We start from the raw sequence: 21,768 nt of genomic DNA on the forward strand, positions 1-21,768 counted from the left end.
AAGGGTTCTTCATTCAGTACAAATGATCTCTGTATAGCTAGGAAAGCCTAGCTCCCCGAGAAACGTATACAGCCCCTACTACACACGTTCTCAAATTTTATCCCTATGTTATGCCCAAGGGGGGAGTTACTAAGCAAGACAATATCATCGGCGAATCGCAAGTTACTAAGGTATTCTCCATTAACTCTATTCTCAATTCTTCCCAATCCAGGTCTCTGAATACCTCCTGGAAACACGCTGTGAATAGCATAGGAAAGATCGCATCTCCCTGCCTGACGCCCTTCTTTATTGTGATTTTGTTGCTTTCTTTACGGAGGACTACGGTGGCTGTGGAGCCGCTATAAATATCTTTCTATTTTTGCATACGGCTCGTCTACACCGATTCCTTAATGCCTGCATGACTGCTGAGGTTCCGACTGAACCAAACGCTTTCTCGTAATCAATGAAAGCTGTATACAAGGGTTGGTTATATTCTGCACATTTCTCTATCATCTGATTGATAGTGTGGATATGGTCTATTGTTGAGCAGCCTTTAGGACTTCCTGCCTGGTCCCTCGGTTGACATAAGTCTAAGGTGTCCCTGATTTGATTTTGAGATTGCCTTAGTAAATACTTTGTAGGCAACGGACAGTAAGCTGATCGGTCTATAATTTTTCAAGTCTTTGGCGTCCCCTGTCTGGGTTAGGATTATGTTAGCGTTCTTCCAAGATTTCGGTAGGCTCGAAGTCATGAGGCATTGTGTATACAGGGTGGCCAGTGTCTCTAGAACAATCTGCCCACCGTCCTTCAAAAAATCTGCCTTAACCTGATCCTCCCCAGCTGCCTCCCCCGTTTGCAAAGCTCCCAAGGCTTTCTTTACTTCTCCAGGCGTTACTTGTGGGATGTCAAATTCCTCTAGAATTTCCTCTTCCTCTCCCTCTTCCATTATTGTCGTGGGTGCCACTAGTACTGTATAAATCTCTATAGAACTCCTCAGCCACTTGAACTATCTTATCCATATTAGTAATGATATTGCCGGCTTTGTCTCTTAATGCATACATCTGATTCTTGCCTATTCCTAGCATCTTCTTCACTGCTTTTAGGCTTCCTCCGTTCCTGAGAGCAGGCTTAATTCTATCCATACTTTACTTATATATATATATATATATATTATAAAACGACTAATGTTTTCAGTGTTCCATGGTTACTAGAAGATATATTTATTTACGAAGTGCCTATTCAAAGCATAAATATTCGTAATAAATTAATCAAAGTAACAACAGTTCATTCTTGGATTTATTCTATTAAGAACATGCCTTGTGCATAACTTTCTTCTTGAATAAATTACTTAAGAGATTGGCACAACTGCCATTCACGAAGAAACTTTGGAAGTGTTGAAAAACATTATTGACCCAATTTTCTGCCTTCTGTGCACAAATGTATTATACTGTGCAGGTGTCACAGTATACTCGATTCAATATGTAAATTTTATAGAAATATTTTTAGAGATATATATGTCACACCAGTGCTTATACAAATGCTGACACATATCGTGATGTAATATGTAGGAATGAATTAGGCATGGAGGACTTGACATCTGACTCAAGACGTAAATGACTCATGCATATAAGTTACAACAAGAGCCTTCTGTGCTAATAATGAATTTCCCAATTGCCAAAAATCCACCTTTCTTGCAGCCTTCGATAGGATAAAATACTGACATGACTATACAGCATGCTGTCATTCAGGTACTCAAATACCACGAAGAGACAATGAATTCTGATTAAACAGCATTTTATTCGGTGTTCTGATGAAACAGACAGTGGAAAGCTAACTTATTAAACAATCAATTGCTCTAAAAAAGTACCCATTTGCAAAAAAGGAAGTATGAACAGAATAAGGATCATAAGTATCTCCGGAATGAACCACGTAAACCAGAACCTAGGGCCAACAAATACATGAATTGGTCCAAAAGAACAAGTTCATATGTACCAAAAGAGAGTACTGGGGAAAAACATACAGAGCTTAGAAAGCAGATCATTGAGACACACGTAATGTAATAATTAAAACAACGAACATATAGTTTCTAGGGGTATGCAAACAGTAATTTGAGTTAGGGATGAACAATCGTTACTTTTCGAATAATGAAAAGCTACAATATTACAAAGCAAACTACTGATTTTACAGTCTTCATTCTATTGAGGTTTAACTGTACGTTTATGTTTTTTCTCAGCTGTAAATGCCTTGTGTGGGTCACTTTTCATAATTTCTTTAGCTCTATGTTTTATCACCTGCTGAATAAAGATCTGGAGCAAATATGGGGACCTGAAAAAAGTTTTAGGGACCGTATCAGATCACATTGAGACATTTGTACTACCTGATGCAGTAGAACAATATGCAACATGCTACACGCCCATAGACATTTAACTCAAATTCTAGTTCAACATAGTTGTTGACCTACGCTGCAGTATCATGGTGCTGTGCTCTCCACTTATGTCCGCTCAAACTACCAGACTGTTTAAAGGACACGGAGCAGATAGTACAAACGTATGGCCGGTCACCTGTATGAATGCGCTGGTGTACCTCCATTCCACTCTTTAACGAGAAGCCCTGAAGGCATAAAGGGCACTGATATGTTTTCACCTGTGTGGGTGTGCAGGTGTTCATCGAGGCGGTTCTTTCGTGAGAAGCTCTGAGAGCATGAATGGCACTGCTATGGCTTCTCGCCTGTGTGGGTGTGCAGGTGGGATTTCATGCTGCGCTTTTGTGAGAAGGTCTGAAGGCATGAAGGGTACTGATATGGCTTCTCGCCTGTGTGGGTGCGCAGGTGTTCGTTCAGGCGGGTCTTATGCGAGAAGCTCTGAGAGCATGAAGGGCACAGATATGGCTACTTCTCGCCTGTGTGGGTGCGGAGGTGGTATTTCAGGCTGGCCTTTAGTGAGTAGCCCTTAAGGCATAAAGGGCACTGAAATGGCTTCTCACCTGTGTGGGTGCGCAGGTGGTGCTCCATGCTGGCCTTTTGTGAAAAACTCTTAAGGCATGAAGGGCACTGAAATGGCTTCGCACCTGTGTGGGTGCGGAGGTGGTTATTAAGGACAAACTTTCGCGAGAAGCCGCGAGAGCATGAAGGGCACTCATAAGGCTTCTCGCCTGTGTGGGTACGCAGGTGGGATTTCAGGTAGGCCTTTTTTGAGAAGCTCCGAAGGCATGAAGGGCACTGAAATGGCTTCTCACCTGTGTGGGTGCGCAGGTGGTATTTCAGGCTGACCTTTAGTGAGTAACTCTTAAGGCATGAAGGGCACTGAAATGGCTTCTCACCTGTGTGGATACGCAGGTGTTCGTTCAGGCGGGTCTTATGCGAGAAGCTCTGAGAGCATGAAGGGCACTGATATCGCTGCTTCTCGCCTGTGTGGGTGCGCAGGTGTGATTTCAGGCTGGCATCTTGTGAGAAGCTCTGAAGGCACGAAGGGCACTCAAATGGCTTTTCACTTGTGTGGTTGCGCAGGTGTTCGTTGAGGCGGTTCTTTCGCGAGAAGCTCCGAGAGCATGAAGGGCACTGATATGGCTTCTCGCCTGTGTGGGTGCACAGGTGGGATTTCATGCTGGCCTTTCGTGAGAAGCTATGAGGGCATGAAGGGCATTGAAATGGCTTCTCACCTGTGTGGGTGCGCAGGTGTATCATGAGGTTGCCCTTTTCTGAGAAGCTCTGTGAGCATGAAGGGCAAAAACATACCGCTGTCGGTATGTTTTTTGTTATGTTGTTGTAAGTGTAAAATGCAAGATGTCATGATCGCTCAGTCCGGGCATGTGTCACCGCAGAAAAGTGATCGGGCGATGACGTTAGAATGAGGTCCAGGAGTGAAGATGTGTTTTGTGCTACACGTGTTGGAAGTCTGACGATCTGCGATAAGCCGAAGTCAGAGCAAATGGAAAGGAACCGATTGGCCTCGGCCGACGAAGGATTAGAAAAGGGATTGACATGTGACCAGACAATGTTAGGAAAATTAAAATCGCCTAAGAGTATAATTTCAGTTCTGGGGAAACGCATGGTAATCTTATTTAAACAATCATATAAGTCATCGCAAAAGGATGAGTCGCTTGATGGGGATCGGTAGCACACAGCTAGTATTATTTTTTTTAAAACTAATAGTTATACAGCACTAAATTAGCTCTAAATTGGTATCAATGGTCACAAAAAAAACAATTAACACATTCTTTAACGGCGAGCAGAACGCCACCACTAATTCTACCAGTTCGGTCACTTCGGTAAACAACGTATTGGTTCTAGCACTCAAACAGTTCGGGGTTTGTTATTTTACTATTTAACCATATTTCTGTGAGTACAATGATGTCAGCATTACAGTCGTTAATAACAGCACATAATTCGTCTTTCTTAGGAAAAAAACTACGAATGTTAGTAAAAAGAACTGAACACCCGCAATCATTTAAGGCACCTCCCCTCGGATGGTCCTAACTTGGCTGTAACTTACGGCCAGAACGGAGAGTTGTACCAGGTGTATGGGTTCTGCGCATTTCATAAATACTTTCACTGGCTTAGTCATATGCGTAGCATTTCCCATCCAACATTAGTTTTTTATATCTTAGTTTGAAAAACGTGCTTTTCGATTTGCCATATTCTATTAATTTTTTCCTTATGTTACGAGTTGCTTGGCAGAAATCTTTACTCATTGCTGTGTCCGTGTTTTTTAATAAACCTCGCTTTGAAGAGACTAGCTCCCTGGTTTTATAGGTTTCAAATTTAGTTATTAATGGTCGAGTTTTCGCTGAATCAAAACGACCAATTCTGTGCGCCCGGCATATGTCAGAACCCGTTATTTTAACCTTCAGTGTATTAGTCAGCAGGTTTAGTATCTTATTTTCTGATTCTGATGAAGTTTCGTCTGCGGTGTCCGGGATACCATAAAAGATCAGATTATTTCTGCGAGATTGATCTTCTGCGTCATCAAGACGTGAGTGAAACGCACTCGTGTCTTTTTTGAGGCGCTCTACCGTGGTATGCAACTCTTTCATATCTTTTTTGGCACTGCTCGAAAACAGAAGTTTGGGTTTCGACTTTCGCTAGTCTGTCCTTTATTTCGGACATCGCTTCTGAAACAGACTGCTGCTGTTGCTTTACTTCAGCTACTGTTTTCAATATTGTTTTTTGCGCTGATTCAATTCTCTTTGTGCGCTCATTAAAGTCCTTCATCGTTTTCAGGACTTCTGCAAGATTATCGGGGCCAGGGTTGCTTTCAACATCCCCACAAAGAAGCAGCAAGGAGCAAAAAGGCAATAGGACAGCTTCAGGGCACGGAAGCACGATAGCGAATGGATCATCTGATCTGAAGCTACGACAAGGTAATTTAGAAAGGCAACTAACCTGCAGGACGAAAAAAAGAGGTGTGTAAGCCTTTGGTTCTTCCGGTCATCGTGCCTCCGTGCCCACTGGAGAGATACTGTTCGATGCTTGGTCTTTTCCTTTCCAGACGTGATGACGTTGACGTCGCAGCTGCGCACTGGCGGAATTGCAGGTGGCGCCCGATGCGCACTGTCAGGTCCACGTGAGCTGTTGCCAGCAGGTGTGGGTCCGGAGCATGAAGGGATCGCGGCTTGGTTCACCTAGCAGCCGTATACTTTTATTGACCACTCCACACTTTTTCTTTAGTCTAAACTGCGGAATGAGCAGCAGGCACCTTACAAAGCATTTATTTAGAGGCACAAATACAAAACAGCTTTGTAAAACGTGTGCAGGTATTGATTCCAGCAGCTTTTTATAGCGTCGCGCTTTGTCGTCTTTGTAATGTACGTTTTTTGTGCATTATAATAATTATTATAATTTATTATACCCCACACTTCATACCTATTACTTCAAATAAATTGAATTCATAAAAACATTTCCTTCCGCATTTTTGTACCTATGGTTTTTATGGCGCGGCAATGATGAATGTAACGCACTCTATTAGCTTCACAATTGCGTATGAACAATTTTATTGGGGACACATGTACTTATTGCAGTCTAGATTATGCTTAAATGAATAATTTCGCTGTCGACGCACTAATTACCACAGTGCGCTAATTTACAACAACTCAAATAAGTATAGAAACGGAATATAAAACCTTCGTGCAGCTATTTACAAGGAAACAGCTGCCTTATTGCGCAGAGCTTCAGCTTTTCTCTTCCTTGCCTTAGCATTTGCATCCATTATGTTGTCATTCATCTTGCAGCAGTAGTTCTTCAATAAAATATTCGTGCTACATCGCAAAAGGTGCCTTAACACAAATTGACATTTGTGTCCATCCTCGCAAGCGTCGAACTCTGAGGAATCATCACTGACGAGCAGTTCAAGCGTGAGGTCAGTGACTAAACGACGTTGGTTTGGCAGATTAGTAAATTCCTCTTCCTGAACGTAGACTTTCTGCTTGTTATAAATTGCATCAGGTCTTCTACGTTTAGAATCTTACCCGCTTCCTTCACCTTGCGGAATGCTTCAGCAGACGCTTCACACGCTTTCTTCAAAGAAGCAGCTTCAAGACGCATGCGCTTGGAATCAGAATCCTCCCTCGAGGTGCTTGGCTTCGAAAGATAAGGTGGACATTGAGGAAACTTTGATGGGACTGCGCCTGGGCGAAGACGCAGGCATGAGAGTGGTGCAGTGACGGTGTGCCCTGTAAGGTCGTCGAGGTGAGAGAACTCCCGCACGATGTTGGCCTCAGTGAAGTGAAGTTCAGAAACCTAGAAGGATGTTAAAAGTTCTAAATTTTATTCTAACATTCCTGATTTAAAGGAACTTTCTGTAATTGAGCAATTAACCTTCCCGTATTTTTCAAAAGTAACTATTTAAAGAAGTGCTGAACATCTTGCCCTGGAGTGCGGTGATACAATGAAATCTGCACGTGGTATCGCCTTAATCCAGGCACTCTGAGCTTCTTCATCTTGCGGAAACTTGAAGACGTGATTTTTCTCCCCCGATTTGTAATTGCTCCGGCAATTGGGCACGCAGCACTTATTAGGCGAATCTTGGCATGGCACTCCACATTCCGGGGCAATGAAGACTCGCGGTACACACAATGGCAAGCACAGCACAAGTGTTGAGACTGCATGCACTGGTCACGTCTAGAAAAAAAATGTGCGTTCGGAAGCATGCGGCAGCATGGCCGAGCATGCCGGGACTTGTTTAATCGCGAAGCTATTCGAGAAGCGGCACGACTCCTGGAACTAATCGAATTGTTGTCGCCGCCGTCGTCGCCTCGGTCTTCTCCGAATAGCCGGGGTTAACTATTGTATATTTTCCGCGCTTCATTTCCAACACAGGTACGCAGCTAGTAGCTTCGCAGCGCCCTGCACGGAACTTCCATATTGGCCTCTTCTGCGTGACGTAGCTCAAGGGGAGAGGGTCAGCTTGAAGGCCTTAAGTTCTCTAGAGGGTGTTGGCCTAGCACGCGCTCGCGTGCGCGCCGCTCCTTCTCCCACGCTAGGATCCACCCAATCCTAACATTTCATTGCGCGCAGCATAGCGCCGTGTTGCTATGCTGTGCGATGCTATTTTTATACTCTGCTTTTCTTTTCAGCTCTCCCTCCCTCAGCTCGGCGAAGCTGCGCACGTCAAGAGAAACCCATCGTGCTTCTAACAGCTCCACTGTAAAATTGTTCACGACCTTGATATTTGTGACACTGAGCCCATCATCAGAGGTGGTACAGTCATTTCACACTTCAGCGCAGGTCCTTGCGCAGGCAAAAAGCCTACTTTGCGCACAAGAAAGCACTTTTGGCACAGAGTCCGATGGACGTGTGCTTACCATATACCATGCAAATTTTAACTGATATAGTCGATGCGTTATTGAAACGAGTTTGCACGAGGCTTACCTTATAAGCAAGGTCTGGAAATAATGCGGTGCTTCTCCACACCGCAACGCACAAAGGGTGCTACAGATGGGTTCGTCGATACGGCGCAGAGAAGGAAGCACCAACAGATCGTCATCAAAAGCGTGTTTATTAACCCAGGATGCAACACAGCGCGACACTCTCGGCTTGTGCACAAAGGCTTATCGCAAGACCGATGAGCACGCGCGCCTGCACTTAACATGACATCACGCAATATAGTCATGTCATGTCAGGCACATTAGGGAGTTTTCGAATAAGGGTGGCAAAGGGTTCGCAGCCGCAACAAAAATAACGTAGTGTCAGCGCCACTGCGCATGCGCGAGACGCAAACAGGGTTATGCATTTGCATCGGTGACTATTTCAATGAAATAGCACAGCGACCCAAGCTCGACACAAAACTTTTCCTTCAACAAACCTGCCGTCACCCGTCGAAGTGGTAGCTCTGCCTGTGTGCCACATTTAACCTCATTCGTTAGGAACATTTCAAACTATGCACCACGCGGGACTATGATCGCAGCAGCCCTTTTGCAATGCCCCGCTTTCACCCATAAACATAGCAAAAGCTTAACTTTATTCCTAAAATGTGATATCCCCCTTCGGCAAACCCCATGTTACTACGCAGGTTCGCTGAACACCGAAATAAAGCGGCAGTATTACGGTACAGTGGCACTACGTTGTACTTCCGTCAGAAAAAGTGCGTATGACGAACTGGACGGCTCCGACGAACCCATAGAGTATGGACGGGACTCTGCTTCCTTCTATAATGATGATGATAACGTGCTGTTGGTTCTGATTTCAATCTTTCTAGCAACGGAAGGAAGGATTCGCTCTTATGTGCACTTTGGCGCAGGCTCAGTGAAATTTTTTGCTAAAATGCGGTTTTGGCGCTGGATGGCGCAACGGCATGCACTCGGCTCTGTTTGGTGCTGTTGGTGTTCCACCACGTGTTAAGCTGGAAATATCGAACAAGACACTATACAGCGTCTGAAACTGATTACCATTTTACAGTGGTCATAAGAGGGAGCAGCGCAGAGTTTTCCTAGGCACCAGTGTGATTGCTCACTGCAGTCGGAAAAGCAATGCTGTCCTGTTGCCCATGCAGCCCGCACACGGTGGCGTGGAAGGCATTCAAAATAGACAAAAGTCCAAGGATAAAACCATGGTACGATCCAGGCTCAATTGGGGGAGCTTCATTTGGTACACCGCAAAGTTATAACACAGCTGCTGGTCTTCGCCATACCACTTTGATAGTGTGCAGAAACTGTGCTTGAGGACCAAGCCTCGTTTTGAAGAAGTCAAGGAACACTTGCAGCATAGGGTGGGCGTAGATTTCTTATATTTTACTGAAACATAGCAGGATTCGTTGCGATCAGTGGGGCAGTAGCATCACTGTGTGAATACCGAAGTTCAGTAGTTTTCCGTTTTTTCACCGTTGTTTTGGCACCTGCAATGCTCAGTTTATGCAGAGTCAAAATTATTTAGCTGAAAACACACTCTAAGTGTGTAAAAAAGTTATGTCAGCGTGGACAACATGAATCGTGCAGAAACATCAGCGTTCATGGATCCATCTTTAGTCTTTCGCACCGCTGAATGCCTCCATGGTGGTATCGTTCGAAAGATTAGTGTTTCACCTTTTCGTTCCCACACTCCTCACACAAGAGCAAGCACAAGAACAAAAAGAAAATCAGGCGCTGGTCTGACAAATTTTTCATTGCAGGCGGCCCTGCTAATGGCTCATCACACCAGCAAGTTGAGAGAGGCCTCATGATTGGCTGTTGCTACGGCAAGAGTGAAACAACGCTCCAGTTGGCGTTGACAGGCCTCCTTCCAAGTTGGCCCACCATTTCTTCTTTGATCACACCATGATTTTACAAGCAGTATTTGTTCAACGCTTGTTTTGAGAAATTCGAAACAGGACTCACGGAAAGCAAAGCACGATCATTATCTGATTGTACGCAGAGAAAGAGAAAGCGTTTGTCGCAACTATCAGAAGAGCCATTCATCAGATCGTGCCGGACAGCAAAAGCCTTAGAAGCATCATGCAATTCCATATCACGTTAGCAGTTTAGCTCTAGCATAGCAAACTGCCCCATGTCATGGAGTCATGGACTACATAATAATGCAGACATAGCACACGTACCGTTTTACTTAGCAAACCATACAGGACCATAGAGGGTGCACTGGCGCTTACCCTTGCAAGTCTTTGTACAGTCACAGGTTCTTGAAGTATAACCCTGTTTAGTGACTTGATGCACCTATAACGTCACCATTAGTGGATACAGTGCATTTGCATCATCTAGAAACGCAAAACACAGCACAGCGTCCGCTACATGCAATTTGTGTTGACCACAACATGGATCTCGTGCGCATATTCTCGTGCGGTATTGTGAGCTTTGCTGTGCGATTCATTTTCGCATATTGAAAACGAATGCTGCTTCATACTAGCAGGAAATTTAACCACCTTTATAAAAAAATCTAACTGAGGTTCCTTACGATTGAATGAACTGATTTCAATACATTTGGTTTCTTTCCGTTCAGGAAGAGGTGAGCTTCATTCTAAAGCTTTTCTTTTCGTCAGACACAACAGCTAAAAGTCCCAACACTTGCAAAGTTTGAGTTAGATTTTCTCAGCATTTGTGTGTGTGTGAGGTGCCTCTGCATTACAGAAATCTTAAGGATGTCTCCATGAACGGATTTAAGCGAACTTGGTATCGTTTTTTTTTTTTCAGTAAGAACCCAACTACAGACTAAAGCTTTCTTACTTTGATGACCTTGGCACATTATTAATCAGGTGATATGCAATCTAATTAGAGTAAGGTAACTTATCTCCAATGTCGAAAAGCTTTTTAATAATAGTAAAACTGCACCAATGTTTTATCAGCTTTAATTCCTGTGGTGGGCCTTTGAGGATAACCATATATTTCTGATCATTAATTTTTCGAATAATAAATTACTATAACAACCTGAGACAAGTTACCGAATTGCAATCTGGCATTTCGTCACATCTACTTATATAGATTACATACTTGAAATCTGTTTGCACACTTTAAATCTCCATTCAGCGATGTGCCTGCTCACTAAATTTCATCCAACATAAGTTGATAAATACAATGCGAAGCTCTCCTAGGACCCTCGTCGCTATTTAACAGCAATCGAATAACCAGAAGTCTAATGGCTGGAAAACTGAGAAGGTGGCTGCAGTCCATAAATCAGCTTATGTGCACTGTCCTGAGGACAACCACCCTATCTCAACTAGCATTCCATGCAATCTTTTAAAACACTCTATATATTCTCACCTCATCAATTTTCTGGAAAGTAACACATTCTTTTATTCACGTCAGCAGGGTCTTGAAAGAATATTTTATGTGATACCCAAGTCCTTTGTTTCATTAATGATTGGTTTGTCACCTCAGATCAAGGATTTGATGTTGACTTCTTTCACATTTTCCCAAAGCTCTTTGCTCTGTAGTCGTATTGTACGTGTCCTTAAGCAGCTTAGTATTCAAGCAAATGTGTCGTCTTGGTATAGTTTATTTCCAATCAAACTCGGTATGTCGAAGCCAATAACTGCTCATCTACTTATTCACCAGTTGCACCCAAAGTGCCACAAGGATCCATCTTGCTGCTCTTGCCATTCTTGATTTATATTGATGATCTTCCTAACTGTGAAATCATTAATTATTCTGTTTGGAGATGACTGTGTAATCTACAGCAAGATTACTAACCTTGGCGATTCATATACGTGGCAGAGGGATCTCCACAATGTGTCACTCCGACGTAGCAAACGGATAATCAAACTTAACACTGAGAGGTGTAAATCTCTGTGCATATTACATACTGTAAACAATGGCAATCAATATATACTACTGAATGACACTTTGCCATCATAAGTTATATCCTGACCTTCCCATAATTAATGATATGTCGGGGAAAATGCATCTTTATTTCACTACTAATGGTAATCGCATATTCAAATATCTAGGTTGTAATTTTTCCTCCTGTTCTGCAAACACTGACATTCTATAAAAACCTAGTTCTCTCAAAACTAAACACACATCTGCTATTTGGTATAAAAATTAGATATTGGCCTCGAGCTCCACCACTGGAAAAGCTGGCGCCACCGTCGGCGTGGCGTGCTAGGAGGGATCACGTGGACATAGCGGCCGCGTCGGCTGCTTCGGGCGCGCCGAAGCGAGCTGAAAACGAGTTTAATGTTGAATTCCAATGGCGGAGTCGGAGCAAGTTTTTCTGCTCGTTTCGGAGCAAGTTTGTTCCAATGACGGAGTGAGAGCGGGAGTAAGGTGTTCCAATGAGAGAGTCGTAGTAGATTCAGAGCGGGAGTCATTCCGTGGAGCAGAAAAAGATGCTCCGCCACAATCGGCGGAGTGGACCGGAACTCTGCGTGACGTATTTCCTTTACCACGTTTGTCTGCTGGGAGGCGCCACCGGTCACGACCCGCGAGGAAGCAAAAGCTGCTGCACGCTTGACGAGATATCCATTCCGCACTTTAAAAAAAAACGACAGGTGAACGGCGCTGAAGAGACAAGTGACCGGTGCGGCGGTGGTGGGAGCAAACAGCGGAAGGAAGTGACAACACGCAAGGTATCCTGGGTAACTAGGCGATACAAGTTCCGTTTCCGCCTTGCTCCGGCGGCGCAGGTTGTGTTCCACTCGCGGATTTGCAGGCGTTGCTCTGCGCCAGAGTCGAGTGCTCGCTCGCGGAGTCCGTCGGCTGCTCCGACTCCGCCATTGGAATTCAACATAAATTCCCTCGTACGCTGCGGTTTTCATTTAGTGGCGAAATTTTCCCGCTTCGAGTGTCTCCTTTACAACGCTTGAAAGCACTACAATATGTAATGGCTGCCTTTGAAGGCGCGCGACATGGTAAGTTACTACTCGGTGCCGCAGGGCCGGACGCACGTAACGGAGGCCGGTGTCAGCCTTATTCACACGTAGCCGCAGGACAAGAAGCTGTGTGAAGCTTGGCTCGCGAAACATAAAACCGGCAAACAGTCATCGGCTACAACTCGGGTATGCAGCAAGCACAGACGCGAGGAAGATTTCTGCTACGGCGCCCGGTCTGCGATGTTGTGAAAACGCGCACTGAGACGCACGCCCGAGTCCGCTGCCCGACTAATGTCATGACGGTTTGGTCTATGAACTTGTCGATACTATAGATACTGGCAAGTTCAGTGGAGTGGAAAGGCAGCGGTAAGAAGCACATTTAAAGAAAGCATGGCATATGGTCACGTTTGTGTTATGAATTAATGCACTGGATTACAAAAAAGGAGCAGCGGAAAATTGCAAGCTGAGAACGTCGATAAACATACAGTGCGACGCAACTCGAGGAATAGTATCGAAAGGTAAAATAATTTTGAAGAAAAAAAAAAAGATTGAATCGTCGCGACGGCACATCACAGTCCCCGTAGGCGTCGAAGTCTGTACAATGAAATTATTTTTGAACAGCTCTGATAGCGCCCACGCAACAATGGTTGCTTGTATACTGTCAAATGCTCATATTCTGCGGCCTAAAGCTCATGGCACGGTGCGAAAACGCGCGCGCGGAGGAAGCGAAACAGTGCGCGGACAAGCATGCAGACGCGCAGTCGGTCGCTGCGAATCTGCGCGATCGCTTCACTGAGGCTTCATTCTAATACGCTCCATTTAGTTATACAAACACTATAAGAACATATTTCACATAGTTTGCTCTCAGCGTTTATTACCTACCTTCACGCAAGAAGCCGGTTCGGCAGATTCCATCGCGGCGACCACGCGCAGTGGCGTTCACTGTAGTATTCGGTAAAGAGATAGCGACTGTAAACGATTGTGCGCTTTCAGTTTGCCCAAGGTTATTATTTAGACAGTAAGAAACTTCTCTCGTTTCGAAAGCACTTACAGAAATGTCCGGGAAAGCTCGCGCGTGATATTTTCAGTGAGCGCTGACAGCAAAACCTATGAGGAGCGCGCCACGTGATCCCTCATGCTACGCCAGCGAGGCGCTTCCGATAGAGGTCGATTCCGTAACTCCTCGCCGCCAGTAGCTAAACCTTGCACTTGCCCAGGAAATCGACATTTACTGCACTTCCCTCAAAGCCACTGAAGGCCCCGTCCTCTGGCGCACTGTCAAAAAAATGCAGCTACATCAGCCTGCAGCATTGCTGGGTTACATTCATCACCTTCCAAATAACCTTGAGGCGAATTTAGCACTTTGAAACCTGTCACTGGCACAGCCTAAGCAGCATGGTGTGCTGAAGATGTACAGGGGCGACCACTGCTAGTGGGAACACTGGAGCTCGTAGAAGCCCTCCGCGGAGTGCCACCAACTGCGCCTCATGAAGTCGTGGCAGACAACTCACCATAGCAGACAACTCGCCGGGCCTTCCGCAAATGGCTTTCATTATGCATGGGCCGCAACATTCATGAGGCACCAATGACGAGGCTTTTCGCATAGCCATGCCTCCCGTATTCCCACAAGCATTGGTCGCTACTTTACATACACAAACAATGATCACATCATGCCTGCTTGAAAACATGCAAAAAAGGTCTAATGGCGACTGGAAACTGAAGGTACTGACACTATTGCTGAACTGCTGAGACTTCCCACATGGGCAACTGATGATGATGATAACCAAGTGCTGCTTGCTTCGTTGGAAGGCGCCAATGCAAAGATCGTACATGCTCACTATATAGGATGGGTTTGTTGCTGGATCCAACCTTCCTAGCTCTTCGAGACATCTACGGTCTACGAATATTACAGCAAAGGTAGTGCTGATTAACGATTCTGTTCTCTACAGCAGTGGTTTCATAAGGGTTGGCAAAAGCATTTTCAGCGTCCACAGAGCCTTTGCGCATAAGTTGAATCCAAGAGTACAGTGTGCAGTGCATCACACCTTCTGCAGGGCTATGCAAGGTGGTGCTTGCCAACCATGGTAATTAATCAAAGATGAGGCCATATCATCACTGCTACTACATATATGGTGTTTGGCACATGCCAGGAAACCTTTCTCTTGGCAGGGTTGACAAAGTCCATGTTCACAATCTGGTCACACTAGCATATAGCGTGACACCGGCTAGTTACGAGGGTACAAAAGTTCAATGGTAGAAAGTTCGGGTCTATGATAACAAGCGTCAAGGCAAGCTGTAATGCATTTTGTGTGGAGAAATTCTTGCATAAAGCTCCCGTTGATTGAACCAAGCTAGCCTGCCACCGGATACAGCACCCAGCCTATGGAAAATCAATCATAACACTGAGAAGTGTAAATCTAAAAGGACCTTGACTTCTTTAAGGCTGCAGAAAAAAAAAAAAGCCTCGAAAATGTAAAATTTTGAGAAGTCAACTATATCACTGTGCATCCCCGCACCATAATTTCCCAATTTTCTTTTGTTTTTGAGCGATATGAATTTTCGCATCATCCCAAGACTCGTACAGATTCTGCTGTAATGTTCGCACTCTTGAAATGTATTGAAGCTTTGTTAGATTTTATTTTTCCACTTATTTGCAGTTGCCGACCAATTTGAGATTGCCTCCAGAAAATCGGGCATACCGGGCATTTACCGTGCGAATTAAACTCGTGAATATGTTTCTGTGACGTGCTATGTTGTCGCACCAATAAATTAGCTTGCACACTGACAGGGTGTCATTCTCATTGTAAATGGCCTGAAGCACCATGCAGGCTTGCGTCAGTTCAGAGCTAGTTGGCAACAGTCATTGGCTCCCGAATGCGGGAGTACAACTCGTCTTACAGCACCTGACAAACTATTTTGTCGTTAGCAAGTACAGCACAGAACTAGATCTCGTTTGCAGCATTGGTGAACTGCTCCAACCTCATTTCCATAAGCAAATGCCCGATGAGGTCAGTAGGTGAAGTCTACAGATCAGGTTGCTAGAGCTGCAATCATTGCATGACGATGGCATTTCACGCTAGATCGTGAAACCTGCGTGGCTCCAGACTGTGTTCTCAGTCAGGGCCTCCATGCATCCAAAGGCATGCTGACTGCAGAGATAAAGTCAACATTGTAGCATTTGTCACTGCACAAACATACCCCCCCGAGATAAAGCACACGTGACCAATGGAGGTACTCGAGAGTCCAGATAAACCCTTGGTCCATTGGCTGCAAGAGTAATGTTGCGTTTGGCGGCAAGAATTCCACTTGTGTAGTTTCGAGGCCGTTGAATGGCTAAGTGCAACGCAGTTGCCCATTGTTATTAGAACCTTGTGTCCTTGACACTACAACTTCCTCACCAGCTTCTGAATGCGCTTTTTGAATAGATGTTACATTATCCACACTTTCTTGTTGGCTTCATACAGCATTTGAACACGCACTCTCTAAAAATATCTCGAACTCTTTGATTTACCGATAACAAGCATCGCAACCTTTTGAATTCCCAGAATATTGCTGCCAAGGTGAAAGGTCAGCTGTTCCTTGTTGTGCTTGTTTGCCACGGTGGCAAGGGTCTCCAGCGAACGCAAGGGGTTCTTCAGGTAGCAAATTATAAAACAAGCCAGTTTCATCGCAGTTAAATGTCTTCTGACATCAACTGCTGGAAATGACGGTAGCCTATCATGGCGATAACTTTCAGCAGCGGACTCATTTACAGCAGCACTTTCACCACACATCTTCATAAAGCTTAAGTTGCTTCTTTGCTTAACATTTCGGACCCAGCCTTTTTCAAATTTGAAACCCTCAAATGTCCATCTGAAGGGTCAGGGTTACTGGCATTTGATTTAAAGCATCACCGGACACCGACACTTGCACAGCGATCGTGGCTTTCAGCTACATCAGTATAGCTTCCTCACATTCTGGGTGGGCACCTTGGCTGACATTCTTCTGCCGGGATCAAGCAGATTCCTTGGCAGGTTCCAATACCATCACCTCGTTGCTTGTTGTGTAGTCTGACATTGTCTGCTTCAAAATTTCTAATGCCTTTGCGACGTCCACATGCGACGGGCCACTTTGCACTTTCCTAATAATGGTGGCTTACTTTCCTGTCGTAAACCTGCTATAATTTCCTCACTTTGAAGTTTCCTTAAGTTGTTTGTTTGTCGACTTGGAGGTGGACGAAAAAGGTGCTGTCAACGCCATTGTTACCAGCTGTGATGAAACCACTAAAGACTATCAGCTGCTGTGGTGGCTAAGCCTGCATCACAGTACGAAATTGAAGAGAACCACAATGCGCATGAGAGGCGATACAAACAGTACCACTGACTATAGGCACTGACTACAGGGGAAGGGGGGGGGGAGCTCAGCACCCGAGACCCCTCCGGAGTATCCCGGGGGGGGGGGGGGGGGGGGGGGCTTAGCCTCCCCACCCACCCGCGATGCCGAAGCCTCCCCCCATACCCCTCCCACACCTACAGTATCACTACTATAGCTTTTTCCCCCCCATCTTTTTAGGTTTCTTTTGACTTTCCTCCACCTTTTCATTTAAAATTTTATTGTGGCTAATAGCTTACTCCATCTTTGTTGGCGCGGACGTGCACAGATTCATGCGTTCACTTTATTTCTGCAAATCCTGACGAGGGCAAGCACGTGAGAAGCACCAGCGGCAGCTGCGTCATGCACATTTTCGAATTTCAAAATTGTTTTACCTTTACACTGTAAACACTATGCATTCGTAATATACTTAAATATATACACAGGACAAATTTCATACCTTTTATAGAGAAGGAGGTAGCCAGTTAACAATTATTTCTAAAGGTATGGATAGCCTATGCCTAGAGAATGAATATGTTGCTTTATGTTCACCTTGCTTCAAATTGCTTTGCATGCTTTTTTTACTCTGAAACAAAACCTATACACTTCAGTGACCCCTTCAGCAGAGTCTCTTATCAACGGCGTGTGAAATGCACGTGAATGATATGAGTTTCAGTATTGCTTCTTTCCAGTAAGCAATCCTACGGACTCAAGAAAAAAATTTCCAATAATTTATCACATTTATCAGGGATGGAAACATGGTCATTTGCATGCAAAGGTCATAAATATATAGAGGGTGTCCCAATGAACTATCAATCGCCAAGATTTAAAAAGCAGCAATGCGTTACTCGAAGAAAAAGTAGTGCATATTGTTTCCAGTACAGTGGAGTGGCTGCAAGTAATTTTTTTGTTACTGAGGTTTCATTAGGTCACTGTAATGAATTATCTAGCTCGAGACGTACTACCCTAAATATCACTTTCAATGAGGCATTTGTAGGCACAGCCAAAAGACATATAGCTACGGTATTTTCAGCGACATACTAATTGCACACTAATTTTTAAGAATTGATAAATACACACTGCGCAATATGGAGAATACCACCCGACTGCACCCCCATCCGCATCATAAAGCAGCGCCTTCCAACGTGTGACTTTTCGTGCGCAATAGATTAGAAGGCACGGGAATGTAAGTTGGCCGGCTAGTTCACCTATTTCTCCACTCGATTTCTTTCTTTGGGGTTATGTGAAAGACCACGCTTATATAATCGAAACAGACATCAGATTAGCTGAAGACAAGGATAATGGATGCCTGCCGTAGAATTCTTGTGTCGGCCATCCTGTGACGTCCTCTATAGGCAGCAGCTAGTGTTCAACTGGGCTTACGAATTCATACATAATAAAGCCACAATGAAACTGATGTTTTTATACATCTTTTGCAGGAATCCTGATCGCAAATTTGGCTCATTTAGGAGTGGAATATTTTCTTTCTTGAACGCATTGGTTTTGCCTTTTCTCTACACGTGGGTCGCTTCTCGGTCTGTTTCTTTCGCTCTTATTTTTTGTCACGAACGTGTTTTTGCAGCATGCATACACTTTCATTAAAAATAAAACCGCGACTTTAATTGGCTTTGGTCCGAAGCAAGTTTCTGGTGCGAAACATATAGCTGAACGCGCACTCTTTCGATGCGGTGCGAGCAGAGCCGGCGATCTTGAAACATTCTATGGCCATTCCATAGCTTTTCGCGTTTTGCGCGTGGTCAGAGTGGTACTTTGCCCGTGTTATCAAGGGGCTTTTGTTATCAATGTGATCAGTCGGCCTTGACAGACGGATAAGTGTGCCGTAGAAATGAGAGGAAGGAATAGCTGCAAAATGAGAAACCTGCTTTTCGTGCTCCTTCCGTACGATTGTCAAGGTGATGTGCTCTCTTCAGGTTTGCGACAGGCATGCAGCTGTTTTCGATCACCTTATTTGAGGGTGCTGCTTTACAGTGTGGGTGAGAGCGCAGTCACATGCAATTTTTCATATTTCGTGAGGTTTCTTTGCCAGGTGGAGAAAATTGAATAGAGCTTCAAACATACGAAATTTTGGCAACTCTTGTACAATGACTCTATGGAGCGCGTGGCGGTACCACGGCAGAGTCCAAATATTCGGGAAAGCACAAAAAATCAGGTCTCTGAAAGATCGGTCGGCGAACATATCATTATGCTGCGAAAAAGAATATGTTCGAATTTCACTTAGTGCCAGTAAACATTTTGTAAACCATTTTGCAATTCTTATGCTGCAACCGCATGCACCTGAATTACCAAGGAATGATTGGGCCTTGGTCAGGTGTCGGAAGATACCTTTGGCACATTCCTTTTGTGCTTGCCAAGTGTACTGGCTGAGTGAATTTGGAGGTAATCCTTAAAGAGTGGAACTTGCCAGAAAGAAAGATATTGTCTCGCGTGTTTACCTATTATATGTCGATACATTGAATCCGAATATACATCTAAACTAGTGGTGTGAAAAATTAATTTTTAAGATTAAATGGAATGGAGATCGAATAGTGTCAGAAGCGAAACAAGTCAAATGTAGAATATGTTTCAAATAATTTTCAAAAAATGAACAGCTATTATCAAAATATGTATAAAACAATGTGCACATCCGGCTGTTGATACGATTGGCAAGTTCCCGTCGTTCCCTGGGATTTTATGAAGCACTGTTTACTAAAAGCACAATTAGAGTATAAGGAACAAATTAGAAATTTGCTCGCACATAGCAAGAGCAAACAATCCCTGTAGAGCCAGGAAAGTGTAGCTCGCTCAGCAACGTATGCACCCTCTATCAATCACATGATCATATTTTAAGCCTATGCTACGGCCATGGGTGTGAACGGGGTTACACACATAATGCTTAAAGTGTTTGAAGGCTACTGGAATATATGCGTTTTCGAAGTGCCCATTCGAAGCATCAAATATTCACACTAGCTTAATCAAAATAAAAACACTTCTTGAGCTTATTACCTTGAGAACATGCCCTGTGAACAATTTTGTTGGTGAGGAGATTCTTCACAAGAGTGGCACAACTGCAATTCGTAAATAATTTTACAAATGTCAAAAAACGTGATTGGCCCAATTTCTTGCCTTCTGCACATAAACGAATGATACAGTGCAAGTGTCTCTGTATGCTTGATTTAGATTTATGTCTCACCAGTAGTTACATGAATGCTGATACATTTCTTGAAAGAAAATGTAGGAATGAATTAGGCATGGGGCACCTGACATTTGACTCAAGACAAACTGCTTGTGTATAATAGTTATAATAAGTGCCTTATGTGCTAATAATTTACTTCCAACTGCTATCCCTCAACTTCTCTTGCAGCTCCTGATAGAATAAGATACTAACATCGCTATATTGCACACTGTCATTCAAATATTAAAATACCAAGATCAGACAATGAATACTCATTAAACAAACGGTTTTACTTGGTGCTCTGATGAAACAAACAGTGTAAAGCTAACTTACTGAACAATCAATTGCTTTAAGAAAGAACCCAGTTGCAAAAAACACAAAGAAAAACCAAACAAGCGTGAATAGAGTAAGATCAAAAGAATCTCCAGATGAACCACGTAAACCGGAACCGAGAAGCAACAAACACACGAATTGGCCTAGGAGAACAAGTTCACGTGTACCAAAAGAGAATACTGGGATAAAAGAAAGGCAAGCAAAGAGCTTAGAAGCAGATCAATCAGATATCTGTAGTGTAATACTAATTATTACAATGATGATACATAGTTCGTAGGGGCATGCAAACAGTATTGTTTCAGAAAGGATTGAACGTGGATTACTTTTCGAATAATGAAAAGCCACAATATAACAAAGCAAATTGCTGATTTTACCGTCTTCATTATATCAAGGTTTAACTTTATGTTTACATTTTTTTCTCGCCTATAACGGCTTTGTGTGGGACACTTCTCAATTTATTTTGCTCTATCCTTTCTGACATGTTGACAAAAGATCTAGAGCAAATACGGCAACCTGAAAAAAGTTTTCCAGGACTCCTTTAAGAGCATATCGAGACATTTGTGCTACCTGATGCGGAACACTATGCAACATGCTATACGTCTGTAGATTTGTAATTTGGATTCTAGTTCAACATGGTTGTTCATCTACCCTACAATATCATAAAGCTGTGCTATCTTATGTATGCTCAAGTGATGAGACCGCGCAAAAGACTTGGAGTATGTATGGCCGGTCACCTGTATGAATGCACTGGTGTACCTTCATGGCACTCTTCAACGAGAAGCTCTGAAGGCATGAAGGGCACTGGAATGGCTTCTCGTCTGTGCGGGTGTGCAGGTGCTTCATGAGGCTGGCGTTTTCTGAGAAGCTCCGAGAGCATGAAGGGCACTGAAATGGCTTTTCCTCTGCGTGGGTGTGCAGGTGTCTCATAAGGTTGCTTTCTTCTGATAATCTCCGAGAGTATGAAGGGCACTGATATGGCTTCTCACCTGTGTGGATGCGCAGGTGTGTCATAGGCTTGTCCTTCTCTGAGATGCTCTCAGAGCATAAAGGGCTCTGATATGGCTTCTCACCTGTGTGAGGGCACAGGTGGCTCAAAACCTTGGCTTTTTCTGAGAAGCTCCGAGAGCATGAAGGGTACTGATAAGGCTTCTCGCCTGTGTGGGTGCGCAGCTGTCTCATAAGGCTGCACTTTTCTGAGAAGCTCCG

At 44.1% G+C, this 21,768-nt stretch overlaps 2 protein-coding genes across 2 annotated transcripts in view; both read right to left on the bottom strand.

Annotated features, from left to right (window-relative positions):
• LOC142590471 (uncharacterized) overlaps positions 1 to 21,768 on the bottom strand; it is a 216,368-nt gene that overhangs the window by 132,911 nt on the left and 61,689 nt on the right. The window lies entirely within an intron of this gene.
• LOC142590764 (uncharacterized) lies at positions 1,773 to 21,741 on the bottom strand. Its single transcript, XM_075703186.1, has 2 exons — positions 21,241 to 21,741; positions 1,773 to 2,866 (listed from the first exon to the last, which is right to left on the bottom strand). The coding sequence occupies exons 1-2, from the start codon at positions 21,739 to 21,741 to the stop codon at positions 2,693 to 2,695; spliced, it is 675 nt and encodes a 224-aa protein (XP_075559301.1). The 3' UTR covers positions 1,773 to 2,692.

This window comes from Dermacentor variabilis, chromosome 8 (genome assembly GCF_050947875.1).
Source record: "Dermacentor variabilis isolate Ectoservices chromosome 8, ASM5094787v1, whole genome shotgun sequence".
Lineage (NCBI taxonomy): Eukaryota > Metazoa > Arthropoda > Arachnida > Ixodida > Ixodidae > Dermacentor > Dermacentor variabilis.

Excerpts from the sequence above, each read along its gene's own strand:
- LOC142590764 (XM_075703186.1), bottom strand. The coding sequence starts at position 21,741 with ATGAGACAGCTGCGCACCCACACAGGCGAGAAGCCTTATCAGTACCCT. Across the intron at positions 2,867-21,240 it reads TCTCATCACTTGAGCATACA|CCATATCTGTGCCCTTCATG; the intron begins TAAGATAGCACA and ends GGCGAGAAGTAG.